This window comes from Pangasianodon hypophthalmus, chromosome 23, assembly GCF_027358585.1.
Source record: "Pangasianodon hypophthalmus isolate fPanHyp1 chromosome 23, fPanHyp1.pri, whole genome shotgun sequence".
Taxonomy (NCBI): Eukaryota; Metazoa; Chordata; class Actinopteri; order Siluriformes; family Pangasiidae; genus Pangasianodon; species Pangasianodon hypophthalmus.
The window spans coordinates 6820310-6847403 of NC_069732.1; the positions used below are offsets into that span (position 1 = coordinate 6820310).

General features: G+C 38.5%; 2 protein-coding genes across 4 annotated transcripts in view; both read right to left on the reverse strand.

Annotated features, from left to right (window-relative positions):
- Positions 1-11628, reverse strand: part of dennd3a (DENN/MADD domain containing 3a) — a 31446-nt gene extending 19818 nt beyond the window's left edge. The window contains exons 1-9 of one of the 3 annotated variants that reach the window (XM_026929571.3): positions 11061-11628; positions 3367-3584; positions 2618-2885; positions 2408-2523; positions 2096-2226; positions 1892-2003; positions 1135-1254; positions 694-912; positions 129-241 (exon numbers count right to left, since the gene is read on the reverse strand). In XM_026929571.3, the coding sequence (XP_026785372.3) occupies positions 129-241; positions 694-912; positions 1135-1254; positions 1892-2003; positions 2096-2226; positions 2408-2523; positions 2618-2885; positions 3367-3450 (1163 nt within the window). In that variant the 5' untranslated portion in view covers positions 3451-3584; positions 11061-11628. Of the gene's footprint in view, positions 1-128; positions 242-693; positions 913-1134; positions 1255-1891; positions 2004-2095; positions 2227-2407; positions 2524-2617; positions 2886-3366; positions 3585-9051; positions 9398-11060 lie in introns of those variants that run through there. The other 2 variants (XM_026929570.3, XM_026929572.3) reach the window with 2 other exon arrangements.
- A 3-nt stretch (positions 11629-11631) lies between these two features.
- Positions 11632-21072, reverse strand: klhl7 (kelch-like family member 7). The gene is made up of 11 exons (XM_026929575.3): positions 20849-21072; positions 19978-20080; positions 19716-19809; positions 19061-19185; positions 17795-17970; positions 16813-16987; positions 16358-16500; positions 15611-15851; positions 14903-15104; positions 12465-12562; positions 11632-11999 (listed from the first exon to the last, which is right to left on the reverse strand). The coding sequence occupies exons 1-11, from the start codon at positions 20981-20983 to the stop codon at positions 11638-11640; spliced, it is 1854 nt and encodes a 617-aa protein (XP_026785376.1). The 5' UTR covers positions 20984-21072; the 3' UTR covers positions 11632-11637.
- Positions 21073-27094: the final 6022 nt, after the last annotated feature.

The following is a 27094-nucleotide window of genomic DNA, read 5'->3' on the forward strand; positions in this document are numbered from 1 at the left end:
AACAGATAGCCTTAAAGTAAATAACACTTAACACTGGTTGCGCATATATATCATATATATATATATATATATATATATATATATATATATATATATATATATAGAACTGAAGCTGGTGCTCTTCTTACCGCCTCTTGAAACACTCTGTGGCAGCCCCTGGCACATCTGGCAAGTCTGCAGCACTTGATGATGATGTCACTGTTCCTTCATCAATGTCAATCAGGATCAAGTCGTCTGCCTCCTGATGGGGAAAAAGGTGCAACTTCATCCTCAAATAGTGAAGTCTGTGTCATATCAATAATCCTACCAATAACAAGGTTCATGTATGAATGTATGTATATACTATAAAGTATGGGAAAGTCTTCATGATAGAGGGTTTCACAGGTTTTTATTTTTGTTAAGATGACAAGCTGCATTATTTTTGTCTTATTAACTTCAATACATAGAGAAAAAAGAAAGGCTGGTGTGCTGCTATGAGGTAATCGAAAAGCGCACTAACATGCTTTGCAGATGTTCTACAACATTTCATGTAACAACAATAAAAAGTATGTCATTCCTAAATAAATTAAAATAGTGACTGTTGGAAAATTGCTGTGGTGTAAGAGGAATTAAAAAAACCTTTGGGACATGCTGTGATACGTGCTGTCTACGACACACTACAAGCAGATCCAAGCCTAATATGATCCTCCTTACCGCAGCCACATCCTCAAGGTGCTGGACATGGCAGCCCATGAGGAAGGCAGTGGGAGCCATGAGGAAGTCCAGCATCTGACGAGAGAGGACAGGAACGAATGGGTGTTGCCAGCGCAGAGGGTGTATGAACAGCATAAAGCACTCAGCCATCAGCGTGAGCCTGGCCCAGTCCGAGGAGAAGAACACAAGCCGCTGCTCTGTCAAGATACTGCAGATCACCTGCAGACAAGTGCTGAGCTCTTAGTTATGGATTCCAGATACAACAATTCAGCTTGTTTTTAACTTATTGATAATTGTTGATGCATCAATATCTTAGAATTAATCAGCCATTAAGCACGCAAATAGAATACAACACACACACACACATTACGTTTAGCACTTTCATTAAGTATAATTATTATTATTTTTTTAATCCCATTAACATTCTGTGTGGTGACAGACCTGTAAGATCTGCTTGGGTCGAAAGCACAGAAAGGGTAGATGGAGGTCCAGGTCCACAACAGGACGGTCCATGTCTTCTCTAGGTGGAAGAATGATCTGCAGGGGTTTTAGGTTAAATGCCTATAAAGAAAAATAGGAAGATGTATAGGTGGGTATTTGGAGAGAAATTTAGCCACATTTTAGCCCTTAAATGCAACCATCTGTTCACTAGTGACCCACGACCTCACCCCCCCCCCCAAATTATAAAATATTATAAATGATTGAGTATAGCTCAAAATGTGTTTGACAAAGTTTAGTATCTGACTATAAATACATATGAACTGAATTTTGTAATTTGCACTTCAATCGGAATTGCAATACAGTCTGAATTGCAATACCATCTGAAGAGTCAAACAAAATATCAAAACAATATAAAAACATTTATTACTTGGTTATTGACAATAAATGTTTTACAGTGTTAAAGTTTGCATATTGATTTGCATATCTATTGAGAAATAGCCACAGCTACTTGTCGCTCAAACAACCTCTATACATACAAGACAACATAAAAGATTTTTATTTCTAAATACTTAGAGTTTATAAAATGTAAAGACATCATTCTATTATTCTTCATTGTTATTCAGTCCAAACGTTACTGTACACTGAACTGGAATACTGAAAATTGATCATTTTGGTGTCCCTGGTGCTCCCTGGGAAATATTCACATGTGACAAGAACTAAAGGCTAATTTTCAAATAATCTCACTAAAGTAGCTCACCACTTGCAGCTGTCCAGGTGGTGGGATGGGGACCAGTGCCAATTTGGCTGAGAATTCCTTCACCTGCTCTTCGAACTCAGCCATCCGGCAATTCTTCAGCTGGACCAGGAACCTGGGAGTGTTCACAAAAGATATTGTATGCAAGTTCTCCAAAAATAATTCTAGCAGGTTTATTGCATTATTAGTGTTGGCACAGGTACTCACGAGGACAGACAATCTCTGAGAGCATTGTAGTAAGGGTATTTGGAAATGAGGCAGATACCATAGGCTGTGAACAGCTTTGGTGGTTTGGATAAATAGTGCCCATTTTTATATGCTATATTGTCCACCGATACCTAAAATAAAAAAAGTATTGTGTTTAATAATATTAGTTTTTATTCAAATGAATTAATTTAAATCTCTTCGTTCAAAGTAGTATGGCATGCTTATATATACATACTAGCATTATGCTATTTCAAATCTATGTACACAGTGGTAAATATTTCACCCAAGCTGTCTGATTGCCGTAACTCTCACCTGTATGGGTTTGTAATATTGAACCACCACTCCATGTGTCTGGTTCCCAAAGACATCTGTGAAAACCAGGAAGTGATAAGAGTCCTCTTGACTCTCACTGATGACTCTCAACCCACCTAACCAATGAGAGAGAACAGAGATACTTGTTATCACCCTTAACAGTGCTAAAACGTTTTTCTGAAGTATCTGAGAAGGTTCCGAAAGCTTCACCTGGGAAACAGAGCTGGGGCAGGGCAATGAGGTCGATGTCTTTAGGCACGGTCTGATCATCTGTTGTGGTCTTGGTCTCATTGCTGGAAGACACAGCAGGTCTTTCTTTTTTCTTTTTTAAGAACGAGCGTCTCCTCTGGACCCGACTGAAGGCTGGGGCGTGACCTTGACCATCGCTTGTGTTTTCTTTGGTCACAAAAGGTGGGGCATGGACCTGCAACACCTCAGCCTCCAACAGCAGCGGCTCTTTCTCTTTACCATCTTGCAGCTGAGAATGAGAATATGATAACTGGTCATTATTTGTGACCTATAATTATCTATCTATTTTTGCCTTTGTGACAATATAGTGTTCAGTGCAAAATTTTGCATCCCCCCTTGGTTGAAAAAATTAAATACCTTTATTTTACAGTTTTCAATCCATTTCATTAAACCATTTCATTAATATTACAGCAACTGAGTCAACAGAGATGCAAAAGTTTGTGACCCCTGACAAGCTCTAGTTAATTTATCTGAATATTCTTCACTGAGGTATTTAATGATTCAGATTCTTAAGCAGTTTAATATGAACAATAAGCAACAGTGGTTAAACAATATAAAATATTATGATAAAGTGTTTATCACAAATAACAATTAATGATATTTGTAACGTCGGAACATCTGTAAAAACCTGGAACACATTAAAAGTCACATTAAATGACATTAAAATTCATTTTGCATGCACATGTACAGACTGTACAGAGACACTTTACCAAGCATAACTCCTTCAGACGATCACTGGAGGCTCCTACAACAACACAAGCCTCCAGCAGTCCCAATGGGATGTTATTCGCCATCAGAAGGAGCACATCCACGCCTCTTCTGATCACAAACAGAGTCGAATCGCCGTGATAACACTTGCTCCACACTCACAACAATCCTGCTTGATAGTGTAGAGTAAAACGTGCTGGAACATCAGCCTCGCCTAAGCCTGTTCAAAGACACATGCAGCAAGACAGTGTTCAGGCCATTTCAAAGCAAAAGGGGAAGTAGGATGAACACTGATCATACGATTTATGTCAGCAAGTAACTAATACAGTCATATTGTGGTCAGCAGCATGCATCACATATATATGACAGCAACACAGCTAAGCCAAGTAGGAGGATCAGGTCTCATAAAAAGAAAAGAAATATGACAAAATATTGAGTAAAATTGCTGCATCTTAGTTTAACTAATAATAAAATAATAATCCTAGGGATTATTTCTCTTTTTGCTGTATTGCAACAACAAATTTAAGTATATTACAATGGGTTTCTTCTGCTCCTTTAGAAATGACTCTATAGAAATAAAATTAAATAAACTATTTAGATGTCCTCAAAATAAAAAAAATTCTTTAAAAAAATGCTGAATTGATAATCATTGACCCCCTTTTTTTTTTTAACAGTCCAAATTAGGACAGTCCTGCTGTCATGAGCACCAAAGAACTGCCCGTGAAGCTTTGAGATGAAGTTGATAGAAGAAAACAAGTTGGAGAAAGTTATAAAAAGATCAGCAAAGCTCAGAATGTGGCACAAATTATGCCACAACCACTGCGAATACTAAGTGCTTGGGCAAGAAGGGCAATTGTCAGAGAAGTGACTAAGAGGCCTACTTTGACACTGAAGGAATTACAGAGCTCACTGGCTGAAATAGGAGAACCTGTGCAGACCTCAACAATATCATCAGCTCTTCACAGATGTGGTCTCTATGAGAGAGTGGCCAGAAGGAAGCCACTTGTGAGAAAGGCTAACATAAAGGCATGCCTGGAGTTTGCTAGAAGGCATGTGACAAAATCTGAGAGCTGCTGGAAAGAGATTTTAAGTAATTTGATCTAAAAGCAAAGGATTCTGTTTGGCACAGACCAAATACAGCCCAACACATAGGTAACACAATTCCTACCATCAAGGACAATGATTTTAGCATCATGCTCTCGGGTTATTTTCAACAGGAGGAATATCTTGATATTGATGGATATCTTGTTGCTATCAATTGCAATATGGATGAAGCCAAATACATGCCAGATTCTTGAGGAGAACCTGTTCTAGTCAGCCAGAAATCTGTGTTGGGTGATAATTTATGTCCCAATAGGACAATGAGCCAAAGCACAGAGGAAAAACTACAAAGGAATGGCTTGAAAAAACAAAGAAGGTTTGTATGTTGGAATGGTTGGAATGGAATCAAAGCCGAGACCTAAATCCAAGTGAAAATCCATGGCATGAACTGATAATTGCTGTTCATCAACATTCTCCATCTAATTTGGGAGGGTTGTGAAAAGCTAATAGAGACACAACTGTAGCAAGTCACTTCAAAAGGAGCAGGAAAAAAAATCCCATTCTAATATACTTAAACTCGATGTTCTAATACTTTCTGGAGGTACTGTATATATAAATAAGATGTGTGAAGGCACCTTGGAAATTTTAGTCACACTGGACAGAAACTTCCTCAGCAGAGATAAACTGACTGTAACTAGAGATTTAATCAACTTCAAGTACAAGTTCCATTTATAAAATAAATTGACCATATTCAAAAGTTTCATAAGTTTCTTGCTAGCGTCATCTCCAGGAGTTTTTTTTTTTTTTTGCAATTGTCGCCTCTGGCTTGCTCGTTAGGGACCTGGATTTCTGTAAAGCTGATTTGTGACAAGATCTATTGTTAAACATACTACACAAGCAAACCTCCGCTGAATGGCACACATTAAAAACTCATTTTTAGTACTGAACTGAACCTTAAAATACTAATTTTGTATCTTTGAAGGTTCAACTCTCATTTCCAGTCTGAGTGAAGGGCAGGAAGGGATTCATGTTGAAGCATACAGATGCTGGATGGACACTGAAACAGCTTGATGGAGTCATACATTCATCAACCAGGAAAACCAACACAAAAGCTAGTGGGTCTCCACCCTTCCTCACTCTGAAAGGGATGAAATCAGGGAGAAAAAAAAAACAAAAAACAAAAAAAAAAAAACAAAAAACATACACTGTCTCACTGACTGGCAACCAACTGGCAGAAATAGACATGTATTCAAATGTTTCAGTGAATGAACAGAGAACCTTATATTAAAGCAGCCTCACCTTGGACCACATAAACTTTAGATTACGAGTATTACAAAGTGAGCTTTTCACAAAATGATCACCTTGTCTAAAAATATCATGGTATTAATCAATGTTTTAAAAAAAAAAAAAAACACACACGAGCTGGTGGTTAAAATTTAAGGAAATATTTTGTAATCTTTGTTTAAAAAAAAAAAAAAAAAAAAAAAAAAAGTCTATTTGCACTTCCTTATATGCGTGTGTGTGTGTGTGTGTGTGTGTGTGTGTAAAACAAAAACCAAAAGGAACAAAAAGATCAAATCTCCTTATTGTTCTTCTTTCTTGAAAAGATATTTTTAAAATCGCTTACACTGTCGGCAGACATCACATTGTCATTATAAGCTGAAAGACAGAGTGACTGCAATTAAAGGAGAAACCTAACCAGTGTGCAGCCAAACCTAGACAGCTGTTTTGTTTAGTTCAGATCATTAATGTCATGTTCTTCTGTGTCATTGATACCCGCTGTGTATGATAAAATGACGAACATGCTAGAGGTAGCAACTTCAGAGAGAGAGTTCTGAGGAAGGGGCTGAGAAAGTTATGTGGAGTCGCAAAAGTGATTTTTTATTTATTCATTTTTTTCTGGTCATAAAAGGGATGAGCACCACTTGAGTAAGGAGCTTGATTGGGTAAGAAAATGAAGGGGTAGATGGTAATAGACACAAATTTTAGTCAGTATTTCGAAAAAGTGTAACCACCCGATCATACGCCATGACTAAAAAATAAGTTAGTAAACCCACAACAACCCTACTCTAGAGAAATCGAATGATTTCATAGGAATGAATCATTTCATAGGAAAACTAACTCACTGTTGCAATGCAGGGTACCATAGCTGGCCTTGTAGATGCGTACTGTAACCCTTTGACAGACACTACATGACCCAAAACAGCACATAGTCATTACAGTGATACTCAGTGCAATTGCAACATGGATTTCTGAAATGTTTTCTGGTCTAAATGCTCACTGAAGAACTTTAGAATAAACTGTGGTTTGTTAAAGTATGTGTTTGCCTTCTGCAGGCTTCAGAGATATCAGTATTGCAAAAACCTATATTGTGATAATGATTAAAGCTTCCTGTTGTCATGTACCCCAAATATCATTTTTTCAGTCATGTACCCCCTATTATTTTAAATGCATTTCAGTAGAGAAGGGGTAGCATCACCACTTTTAAAATGAAGGCGCTTAAGCAGTTAAGTAAGGAATACAACACGACAGGGCACGATAGGAAAATAAATCAATGACAGGGTGCTGTGATGCAGCCAATGCAAAGAGGAGTTACTGTTACCACCCAGAAGTTGATTATTTTTCTACAACAGCATGTCTGCAAATGTTTTATTCCTCTTATACCACAGTATTTTTTAAAATTTAATTAAAGAATGACACTTTTTGTCGGTTTATAGTTACAATTAATGATATGGAATGTTTGCAAAACAAGTTATAAAGTTAACGTCAAGTTATCAGTGATGTTATAGCAGCTATAAACAGTCATTCCCTCACCATACTCTCTTTTTCTTTCTCTTGAAGTTAATAAGATAATAAGGGGGGGAGGGAAAAAAAAAAAAACACAGCTGTTACTGAGGAACTGCATTTACCATATTGGAAAATGTGGTAAAAATTTATCTCTTTACAGAAAACACCATCATATCAAAAATTACACACGTTTTTAATCCATTTTTGTGCCGTGTCCATTCAAGTTCCTGTATAAGTTGTTACTATAGAAACAATTATAACAAGCGCATTAATATAAACCTTGTAGCCAAACTACTGTCAGAGCTGGTTAAAGAAAATGAATCAACACCTTCTGACCAATTGGAATTGAGCATTTAACAGCGCTGTGTAATAAACTATGGTATAAACTATTTTATCCACCAAGCAGTGGATGCTACGTCGCTTCAATCCCTTAACATACACGATATTTATTTTAATCAGTCAGCTTATGGATTCCTTTCTTGTTGGTAGGCTCGAAGCACAACTGACTCATGATTATAGACTGCTAATGTGATGAGTCACTTTACTGGCAATTATTTATGTGGGAATTTTTATGGTTAAAAAAATTTGCACATAATGCTATCCTTCTTGACCCAAAGACTGAGACGAGCTTTTGTTCTCTTTGTGTTTTTTTTTTGTGATCACGCAAGTATGTTTGTGTTGTGTAGATGAGCATAAAGATGTCAGCCTGTCAATCAAAAAAGCAATGACACTTGTTCACGGTGACGTTGCCTGGACATGCGTTAGATGTTACATTTTTCAATAATGATACTAAAACCTTAAATTATGTAGCTGTAAGTACAGAATAACTTACATATACAATATACAATAGATTGTATAAACTTGCAGGCAACTCTGAGCTATTTAGACATTGTTCTGTCATCTTTTAAAAAAAAACTTTCAGGATTAACAAGTTCTGCTGCTGGTGACACCCAGTTTTCAGATTTTTATCTATCACTTACTGTGTGAACCAATTGATAGCAGATTTTCTGGCACCTTAATGGGATATAAACATTCTTATCACACTTGTGCACTTACACTCCAGCTTTTTTTTTCTTTTCTTTTTTTTAATCTCCAACTCCCAAACTGACATGTGGTTTCCATTGATATGGAAAGCTAGAAACACACACAACCACACACACACACCCACACACACAGACCCTGACTGAACTTAGTGAAGTATGTGGATTGGGACGCGGCCATCCTCAGTTTTAGGGCAGGGCATGTCTGAGGTAGCGCGTGCTGGGACAGTATGCGCATTCATAGCACTGAAAAAAGGTTGTTCTTTTCTTTCAAAAAATCACAAGTCGCCATGAGACCTGAGGTTGTGTGAGCATTTGAGTTTCTCCAGCTGTCGTAGAAATCGTTGTTTTTCGAATAAAAATGGGCAGAAAAATGTCAGAATTGTACAGCGACCTTCTCACACTGACACGGTAATGCAGCATTAAAGTGACAAGGACAAAACACAAAAAGGTTACTGAGGAGAAAAAAAAAACATTTTATATCAACCTTACAATTGTTTAACGACACTCACCGTCAATGTCTTGTTAAAAAAAACCCGAACCCAAACAAACAAACAAAAAAAACCCTACAAAAACAAACAAACAAACAAACAAACAAAAAACATCCTATTAACTCTAACCGCAGGAGCTTTAAGGTTAGCATAGCATGTGAACGTTTACAAATGTATCCAATACATAAAAAAGCCAATTCTACAACTACACAGACATTCTCATTTCCTGCAGTTTTCCTTCTTTCTACTTTTTCACAAATACTACACATAAATAACGAGTACCACGCAACACTTACTCTTCATTCTAACAAAACAAGCGTCAACAAACCTGAATGAAACTGTAGCTGTTCCATGAGCCGCCTGTTAATCACTACAGCATTCCCAGCTTTAAATCTTCCTCACAGCCGGAATGAGCTTTTCAGCTGACAGTCCAACCTGTTCCAGGTAAATGTGACGGCCCTGCCTCATGCACCGCCAATTTCCCGTGTGTGTGTGTGTGTGAGACTGTGTAACTCTCTCTCCCTCTCTCTCTTACTCACACTCGCTTAAATCAAAAGCCTATCCTGAGAAACACTTCCTGTGAGAACGCACGCCTCTGTTTCTCTCTCTGCTTTACAATACTGAGGCTGCGTCCCAAACCGCACACTAACACACTACTCAGCTACAAATAGTGCTCACTAGTTACCAGTAAAGGCGCACTATTTCGACATACTATGTAGTACAGTAGTATGTGGAATGGGACCAAGCCTAGGAAAGGTTCCTACTCTACACGCTTGACTTTTTTTTCCTTAAAAATTGAACTCATTATCAAAAAAAGAGCGTTTTCCTACAAATTGAATCAGCAAATTCTAGTAATACTGGACTAATATCGGCAAAGTGATATTATCTCATGGTTGCTGCCATAGGTTACTTTTGAAAAATGCATTTTCATAAAGGCTACGTCAAATTCATAATAAAACATTTGAGTAAAGCGCCATCTTGTGGTGATACATAGACACTACATGCACACTTCAGTCAGCAGTTTATTAGGTACCATATGGGCGTTATTACTGACCCTGACTGTCTATTTCATTCATTAGAGGATTCATTAAAAATCCACCCTGAACAATTCATCTTTATAATTAACATGTGATCTATAATGGCATCCATGATTAATTTTGCACTTATTTTCTACTTCTTTCATTGATGATGGTCTACTTTCCGTTATTTTCTTATTTTCTAAAGAGAGCGATGCAGCAGCGCTTTATTCCTTTTTTCTGGCCGGCTCTCACCTCCTCATCTGTACACCAAGCTTTCATGCTAATACCGCAGTCAATGCCATCACACACATATTAACCCCATTATTAGACACACTTACCTATTTACATACGCTTACCAGTTAGAAACTGTAGCTTATTTTTTACATGCAGTTTGGACCTCTTTTTTCATCAGTGTTGGTTTCTGACCACAGTATGTGGTCACTGTTGGCTGAAAATTTAGTTAATGCATTGTTCTTAACCAAAGAGTGACATTAAGCTGTTCAAAAAAATTCCAGCAACACCGCTACACCATTACACACACACTATTGTACTACTCAGAATGGTCCATCACCCAAATACTATCTGCTCAGCGGTTGTCCTATGGTGGTATCCTTCTACTGCTGGATGCAAGAAAGTTTTTTTGTCTTAATACATTATGCTTATTTAAATCAGCCTATTGTATTTACTTCAAGTGCATGTGTGTGGTCCCTGGAGGTTAGTGGCTAGGCCTTGATACTCTCACCGCACCCCAGCCAGGGAACCAGCCCCAGCCACTGGGGGATGCACAAGACAGTGCACTCCCAGTGCTGGTCCCAAGCCCAGATAAAATTGGGGAGGTCTGCGTCAGGAAGGGCATCCGATTAAAAATCCGATAAAAACTGTGCCAAATCAAATACGCGGATCAATCAACCGCCATGGTGACCCCTAACGGGAGCAAGCGAAGAAAAAACTTCAAGTGCATGTGTGTATACTCACATATACATACCTATACATATCCCTGCAGCTTGGTGTATTATATGTTTATACAGTTTGTCACAAACATAATTGCATTTATTTTATGGAATGTACAAAGTTGCCAACAGTTTTCATAATAAATGGGTCTGTTTTATTTTAAATAAACAAAGGATAAAGATCATGATCTCTCTTAATATGCAGTATGGTGCAAAAGTCTTGTTAAGAAATTCTGTAAAGGAAAGATAAATAATGTAAAAAATGAAATGAAACAATTCCAGATATAAAAATTTACTATAAAAAGCAGTGAACTAAAAGTAAAAAAAAAAAAAAGAAACCAAACATATTTGGTGTGACCACCCTTTACCTTAAAAACTGCATCAGTTCTCTCAGGTACACCGTCATGCATCATGGAGAACTGCCACAATTCATCTGGAGACTTTGTCTCTGTGTTGCGTTTGTTTCTGCAGGTAAAACCAGAACAGCCTCCATTATGCTTTTTATGTGAAAAGTGGTCTATTGCTTAATTTTACTTTACTTAGTTTCCTTCTCTATTTTTGTGGAAAATTACCATTTGCAAATCAAACATTTGCTTTTGTTCTGCTGACACACTAACCCAGAAGGTGTAAAATAGGTATTTAAGACCAAACTTGTGTAAAAAAAAAAAAAAAAAAAAGAAAAAAAAAATTAGGGTGCCTAAGACTTTTGCACCATACTGTACATCGTTAACATAATAGACTTTTGCTAAAAACAAAAAAACAAACAAAAAAACCTCCACAATATAACAAATAACAAAATCATGATGGAAAAAGTCTTAAGAGGAAGCCACAGTTCAAATACTTTCTCAGCCATTCACTGGAAAAAAAAACAACATAAAAATCACCAAGTCTGTACATCAAAAGCTATACATAAAATACACAAAATCTAGCTGATCATACTCAAACTCAGCATTGTCCATGTGCCGTAGGAGCTGACGATGCAGAAGATGATGAGGCAGAGGATGTTGATGGTGAAGGTTCATGAAAAGAGCTCATTTCTTCCTCGTTGGCTCCGCAGGTATCTACCACACAGATGAGGCAGCTGGTGACAGGGAAGGCACGCTCTTTGCTCGACATCACCCATTTGTCCGTCTCTGTGTGGTACTCCATGATATGACCCAAACGGCCCACTCCCTGGAATCCGGCCAGCACGTAGATGAGCGAGCCCACGGCTGCACACTTCACCGTCACGCCTCTCCACGGCATCGGCGACGCCATTTTCCACTCATTACTGCCTATTTCATAATACTCCACTGAGTCCAGACCACCTGCAGTATGAAATATAGGTATAACGGTTTGAACAGTACAACACATTATCATGGCTTTAATAATAATACTAATAATAATAATAATAATAATAATAATGATAAATAAGCAAGTAGATAGATAGATAGATAGATAGATAAAACAGATTGGCGTGATGCACATCTGTTAGTTCATAATCAGTTACTGTCTTTGACTAGGAACATGATGGTAATAAATCTTTAGACTTTATATTCATCCTTGCAGTGTGAATGCCTTACATTCTGTTTTTTCTTATTTAATTTTAATATGTCAAGGTGTCTGATAAAACCAAGCCAAGTCAAAAAAAAAAAAAAAAGTTAACCATGGCATTCACTACATAATGCTTTGTAATAATGCACCACAGAGCTTTGCACCAAACCTAAGTTTCCAGGAAGGTTTCAGTTTTTTCCAATCTTCCAGCCCCCAGTGTTTGTGTAGAAGAAACATACCGAGGCCGTTCTGTCCTCCCACAGCGTAGATCCTTGAGTTGACTACCACTAGGCCGTGGTTCTTCCTGGCCTCCCTCATGCCACATAGCACTCTCCATCTGACAGGACATGACACAGGTTAATCATCAAACCTTTCTTAACCAAATACACCATGTGACTGATTATATGATGATGTGTAATGGTGCCTAGTTACAATTAATGCATTCCAAGACCCTGTTTTAGACCAATCAGAAGCAGCGCTGTGTTTATAAGCTGGTGTTGATAATCCCTTGAGAAGGTGTTGATTAGTTTTCCAGCTACAAGGTTTATATTAATGCTCTAATATATTATTGTTTATATAGTAACAACCGAAACATGTATGCTGGACGCTCTGTTTATATCTGCAATAACCTGATAACAAGGACTTCCACAAAGTTAAATGTAACTATAAATAAACAAAAAGTATGACATGTAGTTCTTTAATTAATAAAAAGAAAAGTAATAGCTAGCACACTGCTGTGGTAGAAGAGGAATCAAACACCGTGGGACATGTTGTTATTGGAAACTAATAAGATAAGATAAGATAAACTTTATTGATCCCACAGTGGGGAAATTCACTTATCACAGCAGCTCACAGACAGTTAAAGTGCAGGAAGAAAGAAAAGGAAGGAAGAAAGAAAAGTTAAAACTATAACTATAAACTATAATACTATAACTATATATACACCCTTAGGAATAATAAAAGAAATAAAATTATATAAAATTTATAAAATATTGCACATATGAACATCACAGTAATGCAGTGTTGTAAGAAATAAAATTATATAATATTGCACATTTGAACATTACTGTAATGCGGTGTTGTAAAGTCTGACAGCCACTGGTATGAATGACCTGCGGTAGCGCTCCTTCCTACACTGGGGGTGTAGCAGTCTGCTGCTGAAAGAGCTCCACAGTCCCATACAGGGGGTGAGAGGTGCTGGTCATAATAGATGTCAGCTTGGCTAACATCCTCCTCTCACCCACCACCTCCACAGAGTCTAGTGGGCAGCCCAGGACAGAGCTGGCTCTCCTAACCAGCTTGTTCAGTCTCTTCCTGTCCCGCTCTGCACTGCCTCCCACCCAGGAGACTACAGCATAGAGAATTGCGGAGGCCACCACAGTATCGTAAAATGTCCTTAATAATGTCCTGCACACTCCAAAGGACCCTAGTCTCCTCAGCAGGTGGAGGCGACTCTGGCCCTTCTTGTACAAAGCATCAGTGTTATCCAGCCAGTCCAGTCTATTGTTTAGGTGGACACCTAGGTACTTGAACCTATCCACCAACTCAATGTCCAAGCCCTGGATGGTCACTGGTATGTGGTGCAACTTCAACTTCATGGTGGTAACAGTGACTCAGCTCCATGCCTGGGCGCACTGTTTACCTTTTTCTTTGTGATATTGCTTACTTTTGCACAGGAAGAACTGTCATACTATTGTTATTATTTTGTCTTCTGGGAAACGAGTAAATATCTCATGTAGCTTCTGAAGGGCGGTACTAAATGAAATAAATAAGATCTTTAAACAAAATAATAACAATTTACACCAATCATCTTGTTCAAAAGTTTACATCCCCCTTGCTCTTAATGTAGTGTGTTGCCTTATTGAGCATCGGTGAATGTTTGCACCTTTTGTAATAGTTGTGTACGAGTCCCTCAGTTGTCCTAAGTGTGAAAAGATGGATCTCAACATCATATAGCCACTATTGGAAAATACACACAGTACTAAAAATCAAGCATGATCAACTTTCGAACTGGTTCATTTGTGTAAATATAGTTATTATTGTGACTTGTGGACTACATGTAAACATCTGTTATGTGAAATAGCTTATTCTATACTAATAGAATAGTATAAATAGAATATTCTATACTAATATAATAGTACTAAATAAAAAAACAAAATGCAATTTTTATGATCCTTCTTATTTTTTGTTTTGATCCCTCTTATTTTTCTTTTGCAGATTTTTTAATGCATATGTAAACTTATGACCTCAACTGTAGTTAGCTAGCTGGTTATGTTGTGAAAAGTTTCAGGGTTCCATGACATTCTGTAATAACTGGCATACTGGACATGATTGGTTTAAAGCTGTGTAGACAAATTTAGATTAGAAACTGAGCTCATGTATAATGTTAGCTGAATCATGTTTTTAATGGAAGTAAAGAGTATTTCATGAAATAAATGACAGTTTTAACCCAATCCATGTGATCAGAATCAGCCATCCAAAAGGACCTAACCATTTACAAATCACTTCTGGGTTCAGGGCTTCATGTTCATGCACAGCTTTGTAAGAGGCCTACGGGTTGAAGCAGCATGTCAAATTAAGCAAAACATACACATGTGCGGAGCATGAAGTCCTCAGGACTGAGCCTGGAACAGTGTATCTGCACTAAGAGGTCAGTGTGTTAAAGAGGTATCCTTACTCCTCTGTGTTGGGGTCGTACACTTCGCAGTTGTTGAGGACTCTGCCGGATACGTTATTCCCCAGACTGCCTCCACAGACGTAGATCAGACCGTTAGCCTCTACCGAGCCATGGCTGCAGCGCGGCTGGAGCATGCTGGGTTTGTTCTGCCACGTCTCCGTCCGAGTGTCATAGCACTCAAACAGATTCAGTGCAGAGCTCCCTATGACACACACACACACACACACACACCCAAAGGTTAGAGAGGGTTTACAAGCTTTACTAATGTTAGTGTGTATTTTAATTAAGCAATAATATATATTTTGATATGAAAGTGTGAATAGAATGGAACAATAGATTATAGACAATAAAATGAATGATTCTAGTGTCTAGGTCAGAAATATTAGTAATGATAGAACACTGTCGAATGTGTTCGTTTAATTAAATACGCACAACAGTGTTTTTTCAAGCTAGCACATCTGTAGAGTATATGTGATTACCATAAACAAAGATATCTTTATTTTCCTGTACTTAAAAAAATTACCCTATATACTCTAAGCTTATCTATAATGGAGGTCTAAGTGCAGTTGTTGAATTCTGCCAAAAATATGAAATATGCAACTATATAAAGCAATATCAGACTATGCCTTTGGATCTGCTAATTCATTATATGTTTTAATCATTCTATATCAGCATCAGCCATGTTTTTCACTTCGTCTACAAACTCACCCACTTCTGAGCCACCTGAGGTGTAGATCTTGCCCTTGGATGCGCAGGCTGCGAGACTGTCTCTGGGGTTCGGAGGCCCCAGTTTGGAATACCAGCTGTCCTTCACCACATTGTAACAGTCCATTCTTTTAATGGGAAAAAGCTGTGATCCTCCCAGGATGTACACCACGTTGTCCCAGAAAACAGCCGCTGCATCACGTCGTTTCTCAAAGGGGCAGCGGATATCAGTCCAGCTGTAGTCCTGAAATGGCCATAAAGAACAGAGTTAAAAACTAGAGTACGACAAGAGAATAGATCACTGCGTTCTACATCTGTGTTCCACATGTAATATGACACAGTTGCAGAGGTGCCAAAATCTTTTTCCCTAGATGTTCACCAAGCACCAAGAAACAGCAAGTCTGGTGAAATCAGAAAAGCAGCTCCTCAATTTTTTTAAGAGTCCACAGTCCTGTCCATATGGTTTCAAATGGCTCACAGGAAAGAGACTAGTGAATTCATCAGTCAAATTTCACCGAGATAAAGTTAGAGTGAAGCGAAAGTAACCGCTACCAGAAGCAGTGGTGTCTTTCCCGTCCCCTGTCCTTTCCCCTTCTGTGAATTGCCTTTTTTGCTGGGCGAATCTTATTTGCGTTTGTTCTGACCACTACTTTACCTCCGTTAGCTGCTTTAGCTACAGCACTATGGATAGCTAAAGCGGCTTTCTTTTAACTGTGTCTATACGTGTTAGTATCAGGTGACAGTTTGCACCTTGGGGTTGAAGTAGCGGCAGGACTGTGGCTGTGAGCCACCGAACAGTGCGATGCGGAAGTCATGTTTCTTGCGGCGTGGACGACTGCTCTCACCCAGTTCCTCTCTGTCCTCAGGAGACAGGAGATGGTAACGCATTCCACCTGACCCACACACACACGTGCACACACGCACAAAAACAGGAAAGATGCCTTATCAACTAGCATTTCATCATAACATCTGCTATGTTCAAACTATTGCGTGCGCCATGCCATGATGCTTTTGGGAAACTCAACCAAGAATCTGTAATTCTAAATGTTGCTTTACTTTTAATCACATGTAAAGCATTTAAAGTTATATTCCTAATATAATAACTAGTATTACAAATAAAATTTCATCCTAAAAATAATGAATCCTTAATTGTTTTTTTTTTTTTTTTTATGATGAATGATCACAGTGCAGTTGAAGCGACTCACAGATAACCATTTTGAGGCACTCAGGATTGTCCTGGATGAGAGGCTCGGCCTGCACGGTCTTACTCAGGAAGTTTTTGGACACGAGTGGGAAGCGCACTTTGCTCAGTATGTCCACGATGTACTTCTGCCGATTCAACACGTCATACTTCAACCACCGCACAGCAGCATCATAGATCTACAGGAGTACAAACATATTATTTCTACAAGATATCTAGGACTGGGAAAGACTCTTTATTGACTCAGTAAGTTAACAAATGTGCATGGTAACAGGAGCACTTCAATTATAAAGTTAATATAAAGTTCATACACAACTATTACAAAAGGTGCAAACATTCACTGATTCTCAAGAAGGCAGTACGATAACAATTTACACCAATCATTTGGTTCAAAAGTTTACATCCCCCTGGCTCTTAATGTTGTGTGTTCCCTTACTGAGCATCAGTGAATGTTTGCACCTTTTGTAACCTTGTGTACGAGTCCCTCAGTTGTGTGAAAAGATGGATCTCAACATCATATAGCCACTATTGGAAAATACACACAGTACTAAGAATCAAGCATAATCAACTTTCGAACTGGTTCATTTGTGTAAGTATAGTTATTATTGTGTCTTGTGGACTACATGTAAACATCTGTTATGTGAAATAGCTTATTCAGGCAGTACTAAATAAAAAACAAAATGCAATTTTTATGATCCCACTTATTTTATTTATTTATTTTTTTTGCAGATTCTGCAAGGCGTATGTAAACTTATGACCCCAACTGTAGTTAGCTAGCTGGTTATGCTGTGTAAGACTGAGAAAGACTGTTTATTGACTCAGTAAGTTAACAAATGTGCATGATAACAGGAGCACTTCAATTATAAAGTTATTATAAAGTTCAGAATTCCTTTATCCTAAACGTTTCAAATCTGAATGGGTCATATATAAAAATCACAAATTAGACTCCATGACGTGCCCTACAATATAGCTACAATCTTGCTCACCTGGTCTTCGGCTCTGACGGTCAATGTGTCCTGGTGAAGCAGATGTGTGACCTGCTTCACGTCCAGCTGCAGGAACTCGTCCAGTTTGTACACGTCTGTAAAGTGCTGATAGATGAACTCGTCTGCAGCAGTCTTCAGCTCGGGACAGTGAAGGCACTCAGCCAAGGCACTGATACCTGTAGGTTTAATTTTAAGACATTTAAAATGCTCCTTTGCTCTTCCTACAGCATTTTAATCATACTGTATTTCAAAGTGTTGCTGAATTCTTGATTCTGATTGGTCAGAAAGCGTGGATTGATTTTCATTAGCAGCAGCTCTGACAGTTGTTCTGGCTGCAAGGCAAATCACAGGTTTCTATAGTAACAGCTCATTCACTGGGACTTGAATGTATGGCTTGCATGGCTGATGCGCCACATAATCTAAGACTAATAATAAACAGGTAAAAAGGTGTTGTTATTTAACAAAGAAAAATATCATTCTTAATGTGGTGAAGCTCCTCAGTTTTTTAAGAGCACACACTCCCGTCCACTTGGTTTCTATTGGGTCACAGGACTGAGACTCGTCAAATCATACATTAACTTTCACCTAGATAAAGCTCGAGTGAAGCGAAAGTGTATATTTAACATTTATGGAAGAAGTCTCCAATGTAAGCACTTTGTAATAGTCAGTAAGCATGGGAGAGTCTTTGGAACAGAGGACTTTGCTCTTTTTGGTTTCACATCCTTTTGTCTTAATAATTAAAAAAAAAAGGAAATAACAGGAGCCTGGTAAGAAAATGACTGTTTATAGCTGCTATAATGTAAGTGATAATAGGAACTGACTTGCCTAGTAGATGTTCCACAACTTTAAATGTTATAAATGGATATGTGTAATTCATTAATAAATTAAAATTGTAATCGCTGGCATATTGCTGTGGTATAAGGGGAATAAAATACTTTGGGATGTACTGTTATTGGAAAAATAATGAGTGTCACACCCTAAGTGTTCTATTATTTAAATATATTTCTTAGTGTTAATGTCTTTATTATGACAGCAGTATAGCATAGTAGCCAACAGTTAAAAGGAAGATCTTCTGTGAGTAGAGGTATACAAACTTTTGAGCTTTTGGGTCACAGTGTATTGATAAAAGATTAATGTGTGTCCAAGAACTCCTCTATTTTTTCCAGATAGGTAGAGGGTTAAAAAAAATAAAAGAAGAACCAAATGGCTTAGTTTATTCTGTGCAGAAGTGCGTTGTGTGTATCTGCTCTCTGCAGGAATCCTTACCGAGGCAGTTAGTCGCATCCACTTGCTCTTTCAGAAAATCCACACACATTTTCTTTACTGGCTCTACCTGGTACTGGTTAGCAGCATGCAGCAGAGACTGGACGTTGTTGCTGTTGACAGAGATGCTAAAAAAAAAGAGGATTGAGGATTGTCTTGCTACAGCAGGTTGCTTACTGTTTCATGGTCGCTGTCTGTGATCAGACCAATCACAGTAATGCCATTGGCAAACTCCATCAACTTAACAGATGAGTCACTGGAAACATTAGTGCAGAGTAAATAGAGAAGGAGGAGAAAGTTTCCTTGTAGCAGCACATGTTTTTTGTTAAAAACCTGTGGTCTGAATTGAACAATTTGCCAAACGAATGTGCTAAGAATATAAAGAAGCTTGAAATGTTCTGCTTGGAGGAGTGTTCGAAATCATCTATGGCTCTTTCCAACCTGGTTTGTCTCCACAGAAAGAGTGCCATCAATAATTTCAAAACCAGAATCATTAAAATTCATTAAATAATAAACTTAAAATATCGCTTACATGTGTTATTCATTTTCATGTCATAAATGCCAATAATTCTGGACTTGACTGAGGCACTACATTAATGATGCTGAACTTATCTGTAAATATTAATAGTCAATATAAAGAATTTAGCTGTTTTCTTACCGGGCCGTGTAGACAAATTCCACCAGCAGCTCGATGATCTCGGGCTCTGCACCTCCGAGCTCCACCTCATGGTTTGTAGCCTCCATCATGTTGGCTGTGGCAGAGACGGAGACGATACCATTCATGTCCATGTTATTTGGCTTATGACCCAAATCAGTTAAACTGTCCTGCTGGATTCATCCACATCACTCTAATAGTTGGTGATAAGTTACATCACTAATAAACACTGCATTTGATTACAACACAAAAGATAAGCTGTTACTGGTAAACATGAGGTTGAAGAAGTGGCTCGCGGCGGCCAGGACCACTCTGTGTGCGAGGATGTGTTTTCCCTGGACCACCAGTATTACATCGCACAAGATCCCCTAAACAGCAAACAAGCCATCTTTCAGTTAAATAGGTTCATCTTTAAAGCTGTACAGATTCCTCTACTGCCATTATACTGCAATATGATTTCCAATCCACTGTCCTGTTTAGGAGCTAGTAGTGGTCTCTCTATCTGTCTATCTATCTATCTATCTATCTATCTATCTATGTTTGTCTGTCTGTCCATCTGTCGAATTTGTCTGACTTTCTATTTATCTATCTATCTTTTAGTCTGTCTGTCTGTCTATCTGTCAATCTATCTATCTATTTTTTAGTCTGTCTGTCTGTCATCTAGATAGATAGACAGACCATTATTAGATAGTATAGTAGGATTAGATTATATAGCAGGATAGTAGGTTGAAAATCTCACTTAACAGAAGAAAAAGAAATTCAACAATCTCTCAATCTGTCTGTCCATCTGTCTATCTATCTACTTATCATTCTGTCTGTCTATCTATCTATGTATGTATGCCCATCTATCTATCTTTCATCTAATAGTGGTCTATCCATCCATATATCCATCCATCTATCTATCTAATAGTGGTTTGGAAATTTTGAATAACTATAAATGGATGGATGGATGGATAGATAGATAGATAGATAGATAGATAGATAGATAGATAGATAACGTCTGATTTCAGCTCGAATTGATTAAACTCTGGTTTTGCACCTTTAGTGCAATCTGAATGACTACAGTCTGAATGACTACAGTCTGATTAACAGAACACAAATCTGACTAGGAAAAACCTCCAGACATTTTATCCTACCTGTTTCCTCAAGTTATTCATCATTCCCATTATATTAGACAGTAATCTATATTCCTCCTTGGATGCAATTTTCTTCTCGCTCTTCTTTTTAGGGCCTGAAGGTTTCTCGCAGGACGAGGAGGCCATCCTGTCCATATCCTAACAACACAACCCTCAGTGTGGATTCAACACCGTTACACTAGCACACCGAGTCAGGAGGCGGTGAAGCCGGAAACCAAAAGCCACAACCACTACAAACCACAAACTAGCCTTAACCTGTTTGTCAAAATAAAAGTCACAAGCCCGTTACATACAGGAGGCTGTGTCGCCAAATTTGAAAGCTACTTTTTGCTAGGAAAATTATTAGCAAAACAAAAGAGGTGTTTCTCCAAAGAAAATAGACAGTTTAACAATTTGATTCAAAATGTACACTGTAGCCTGATCCATGCAGCTATGGAGAGCAAAGATTACTGCAATACATTATAGAGACAACAGGGGGCGACATACATGGGCTTGAATTGAGTTCCAACTAAAACTGTGTTTCTGGTCAATAGCCCAATGACTTGCTTTTAGTTTCTAGCAAAATACAGTGTTATTTTATCTGAAACAAGTAATTAATTCTTTCAGTCATTCATCTTCATTAGCTGCTTTTCACTGGTTAGAGTGGAGGTGAATCTGGATCATGTCCCGGTTAATGCTAGGTGTGAGGTGGGAATACACCCTGGATGGAATACTGGTCCATCTCAGGGCACCATGCACACACAGTCACACCTAGTCAGACTAATTTAGAGTCCACTTACCTTCTGGTATGTTTTTGGGAGGTGGGAGAAAACTGGAGAACCTGAAGGAAACCCACTGAAAACATGCAGAGAAACTGTACAAGACAGTAACCCAAATTTAGGATCACACCGGGGACCCTGGAGCTGTGAGGCACCAACACTACCCACTGCATCACCACACCATCTGGTGCTATGCACTACCCATCTATCTATCTATCTATCTATCTATCTATCTATCTATCTATCTATCTATTGCAAAAATATTAAAAAGGTACAAGAAATGCATTTTTTTCTTATATCCTTTTTCATTGAGGCACACAAGTAATTTTGATTCTTAAACTTTGTACAAAAGCTCTCTAATGCCTTTTGTTCATTTTGGACATTCTGTAGAATGCTCTTCAGCTGAAAAACAAACAAAGAAACAACAAAAAGAATTCAAAGCGGAAGATTTCTGTATCCTCTGTATTATGTATTCTCTTGAGGAACTTCATTTTACAAAAGACACCCCAATAAGAAACAGTGCATTCGCATTACTGTGTTCACGGTGTAAATTTGCGGGTTGTATTGGTATGTGATGTACACTAGATGCCAGTGTTTCCTAAGATCAGTATCAGGTTGGTGAAGTGTCAGCTTTGTGTAAGTAATGACCTTGAAAATACACAGTGCACACTCATAATACCTTTAAATTTAATAACATGTATAGATTATATTGAAAAAAAAAATCACAAGATAATTGTTAATATGAGAAAGTGTGAATAAGACTAATCAAAGCCGGTTTAACATCCTTCTGCAATCTGGCATGTCTTGTGTTATGGTAGATCTTCCATGCCAGTTGATGTGCACGTATCAGTCATGATGGATGTTCAGCCAGTTTCTATTAGCTCAGTAGTTTACAGTAGGTTAATGATCTCCTGTAGTCAAGCAGGTGGCAGGTTGACACCTGGTCTCAACTGATTTCAGCTTAATTACTCCAACTCGAAGGCAGGCCTGTGTCCATTAGGAGCACCAGCCAGGAGATGTCCCGCTGGACCTCCAGGTATCCAGGCAAAGAGAGAGCGAGCAAGCAAGCGAGAAAGAGAGAGAGAGGTCTAATAACAGTGTTGTCCTCACTACATTCATTTTGATGCCAGTTTATCAGCATTTGTAAAAACCAGTGTTATTATATATACCAGTGCCTATTAACATAAGCAACAGGACCACTTCTGGCTAAAAGTCATGAATAACTCAGCCAAGAAGGAGTATGCTACTTGAGCATGGTGGCGTAGTGCAGGTTGGGGCGTGGTTTAGCGTGGGTCTGCACTGGGATGATGGTGTTTGCGGATGAGCTAAAAGAGCAATGAGTAACATGGCACACCTGAGCCCTGCTGTTTCACAGATATTTTCAGTAAGTTGAGCAGAAAGTCGTGAGCAAGCTGCAAAGCTGCAACGTTATTTGTTTTACAAAGACCTTTACATTATAGACTGACTGCTATGCCAAGGGCACGGGTACAGATAGAAAAGCTGTGTTCTATGAGTGGTGTACTGACAAGATTGTTACAACAATACTGAATAGGTCACTCATCTTTATGAAATTCTATAGTATTTGCTGAGTTACATGTTCAGTTTGTAATTCTAAACTGTAGATCTGTCATATAAAAGTTATATAAACTGTACTTTGCAATATTTTGCAGTTTTGCAGTTTCCAGCCCTGAAATTAGTTTTTTTTAAAAATTTATTTATTAATCTTTTTTTATTTTAATAAATCCAGCTGAAGCACTGCTACACATCTCTTACTCTTTAGAGGGAGTAAGGTCAGATGGAGCAAGGCTTGTGAAGTGCAGTTACACTTGCAGGCAGCAGAAGGCTCTAAAAATGACAGACTGCTCCTTTAACAACTGGATTCTTTGAATATGTTTGTTCAGGTTATTTCTGACAACAGAAAGTTAAAACCAACAGCTTGCTTCAGTGGATAATCTCACCTTGATACTGTAGATTTGTACCTAATAACTGCTGCTATAATCATAGCAACTGTGCTTTGCTCATCCCAATGTCCACAATCTGCAAATACATCGTACTGTTTGACTTTTTACAGTTGTAGAAGAATTTATAATCCCACTATCCAGTGTCACAGAAGAGGATGGGTTCAAATTTTGCATCTGTTTCTTCTAAAGGATTCTTCCTCATGAGGGAGTTTTTCCTCACCGCTGTCACCTCTTGCTTGCGCATGAAGAATCTAAATACAAACCTATATCTGGATTTCCATAAAGCTGTCTTATGACAATGTCTGTTGTTAAAAGTGCTATACAAATAAAATTGAATTGAGTTGAACATGGCTGATGGTCTATCTGTAATTGGAATCTCTGTGTCTTTAGACAAATAAATTGTGGTTGTTGTGATTAAAAGTTGTTTTATGCCATCTTCTTTCAAATTGAAAATAAACCATGGAATAGGCCTTACTACACTAATGGCCACTTCAACTCTGACCTCATCTCTGAGATGTCTATAAATCCTGTGTAATTCATGCAGACTTATTGAGCCATATGTCACTCATGTTAGTTTAAATTATTACTGTAGTGTCCCTTAAGCATTTGGTCATAGAGCTAGAGCTAAGAGCTAAAGGGCAGCTATGCATCCAATACAGTAATGTCATATTCTGGTTGTCATTTTACACCAAGAAACAGATCAGGTATCCATCAGATATTTGCTTGTGCCACCCTTTAGTGTGCTCTTGCTTTCCATTTGCCACCTCAAGTCTAAAAACCTGGACATGCCAATACCCGAGTGCTTTTATAACGTAATTCACTGTGAGCTTTATCTCATAATCCTACTATCCAGTGTCACCCAGAAGAGGATGGCTTCTCTTATGAGTCTGTTTCCTCTCAGGGTTTCTTCCTTATGCCATTATAGGGAGTGCTTTCTTGGCATCGCTGCCTCTGGCCTCCCTCATTAGGGGTGTAGTCCCAGATTTCTGTGACAATGACCATTACTAAAATTGAATTAAACTGAACTGAAGTGGATTAAATGGCAAGAATCAGAGCGGGATTGTTTCCTAAACTGTGTCAAGGCACTCTAGACAGGCTGTGACTTTCTGTTTCGTAATAAGGGGTTGTAGGCTGTCAGGGGGTCCGCTAATTAATGCTCTCCAAATCTGCTTGTTATGCCAGTTTGGAGGAACTGGAATCGATACACACACCCTTTTACCAAGTTTCCCAAAGTTTCTTAGAGCTCTAATTTGGTTGGTGATGTATGTGTAACCTTCTCACACACATGTACAGGAAAGTGTGCAAGATTGAAAGTTCTTTCCTCTCCCTGCTTCATGCAGCTGCTGTTATAATATGATTATGGTCAGTGATGAGGTAACGTTAAGGACAGCTTTGATTTCCCTTCATTTCCACGTGTAATTTATGTGGAAAAGGCTGTTGAGTTAAACAGATTTGAATATGATTTAATAGTAGTAAGCATAAAAATGAGTGCAAAACTTAAAAAGTATATATATATACACTGTATTACCAAAAGTATTCGGTCACCCATCCAAATGATCAGAATCAGGTGTCCTAATCACTAGACCTGGCCACAGGTGTATAAAATCAAGCACTTAGGCATGCAGACTGTTTTTACCAACATTTGTGAAAGAATGGGCCGCTCTCAGGAACTCAGTGAATTCCAGCGTGGAACTGTCATGGGATGCCACCTGTGCAACAAATCCAGTCGTGAAATTTCCTCGCTCCAAATATTCCACAGTCAACTGTCAGCTTTATCATAACAAAATGGAAGAGTTAGGGAACAACAGCAACTCAGCCACGAAGTGGTAGGCCACGTAAACTGACGGAGAGGGGTCAGCGGATGCTGAAGCGCATAGTGCAAAGAGGTCATCAACTTTCTTCACAGTCAATTGCTACAGAGCTCCAAACTTCATGTGACCTTCAGATTAGCCCAAATACAGTATGCAGAGAGCTTCATGGAATGGGTTTCCATGGCCGAGCAGCTGCATCCAAGCCACACATCACCAAGTGCAATGCAAAGCGTCGGATGCAGTGGTGTAAAGCACGCCGCCACTGGACTCTAGAGCAGTGGAGACGCGTTCTCTGGAGTGATGAATCACGCTTTTCCATCTGGCAATCTGATGGACGAGTCTGGGTTTGGAGGTTGCCAGAACGGTACATTTCGGACTGCATTGTGCCAAGTGTGAAATTTGGTGGAGGAGGAATTATGGTGTGGGGTTGTTTTTCAGGGGTTGGGCTTGGCCCCTTAGTTCCAGTGAAAGGAACTTTGAATGGTTCAGGACACCAAAACATTTTGGACAATTCCATGCTCCCAACCTTGTGGGTTCAGTTTGGAGCGGGCCCCTTCCTCTTCCAACATGACTGCGAGCCAGTGCACAAAGCAAGGTCCATAAAGACATGGATGACAGTCTGGTGTGGATGAACTTGACTGGCCTGCACAGAGTCCTGACCTGAACCCGATAGAACACCTTTGGGATGAATTAGAGTGGAGACTGAGAGCCAGGCCTTCTCGACCAACATCAGTGTGTGACCTCACCAATGCGCTTTTGGAAGAATGGTCAAAAATTCCTATAAACACACTCCTCAACCTTGTGGACAGCCTTCCCAGAAGAGTTGAAGCTGTAATAGCTGCAAAAGGTGGACCGACATCATATTGAACCCTATGGGTTAGGAATGGGATGGCACTTAAGTTCATATGTGAGTCAAGGCAGGTGACCGAATACTTTTGGTAATATAGTGTATATATATATATATATATATATATATATATATATATATATATATATATAATATATACATATATATATATATATATATACATATATATTTTTATTTACTTTTTAATTTATCCGCAAAAAAAAAAAACAAAAATCCAAGAAGTATAAAAAATGAAATGTGGGTGTATCCTGTAACACGAGCACAAAATTGAAGAAAGCTGTGTGATATTTATAACTGACATATCAAGAAGAATGACTAAAGTTTGGCCAAGCACTCTGGCTGAGTTATAAGAGATATGTGAGGAGGTTTTTTTTTAAGGATTTGAAAGGTTAGAGGCAGTTATAAAGGCAAAGTTTGAGTATACACATGATTAGAGAACATGTCTAGAGCATTTAAAAGGTAGATACATATTTTTGAAGTAGTATCATTTTGATGTTGATATTATTAATATCTTAATCTGAACCATTTTGTTACCTTGGGGTAACCATGGACAATCAACTGTCCTTTTTGTCTCACATTGCTAAATTGACTGGTTGCTCATGCTGGTTTCTCCTTTACAACATCAGAAGGATTTGTCCATTGCTATCCACAGAGGCCACCCAGGTGCTTGTTCAGTCCCTTGTCATTTCAAGACAGGACTACTCCAACTCACTCCTGGCAGGTCTACTCCTGCGTGCCCTTCGATCACTGCAACTGAACCAGAATGCAGCTGCATGATTGGTTTTCAACCTTCCCAAGTTCTCCCACACCTCCCCATTCCCGTAGCTGCCTGCATCAGATTTCAAACA

Coding starts and splice junctions, on each gene's coding strand:
- klhl7 (XM_026929575.3), bottom strand. CDS start 20,983: ATGGACAGGATGGCCTCCTCGTCCTGCGAGAAACCTTCAGGCCCTAAA. Junction 16,988..17,794: donor CCGTCAGAGCCGAAGACCAG/GTGAGCAAGATT, acceptor GTACTCCTGTAG/ATCTATGATGCTGCTGTGCG. Junction 16,501..16,812: donor GTGCCTCAAAATGGTTATCT/GTGAGTCGCTTC, acceptor TGTGTGGGTCAG/GTGGAATGCGTTACCATCTC.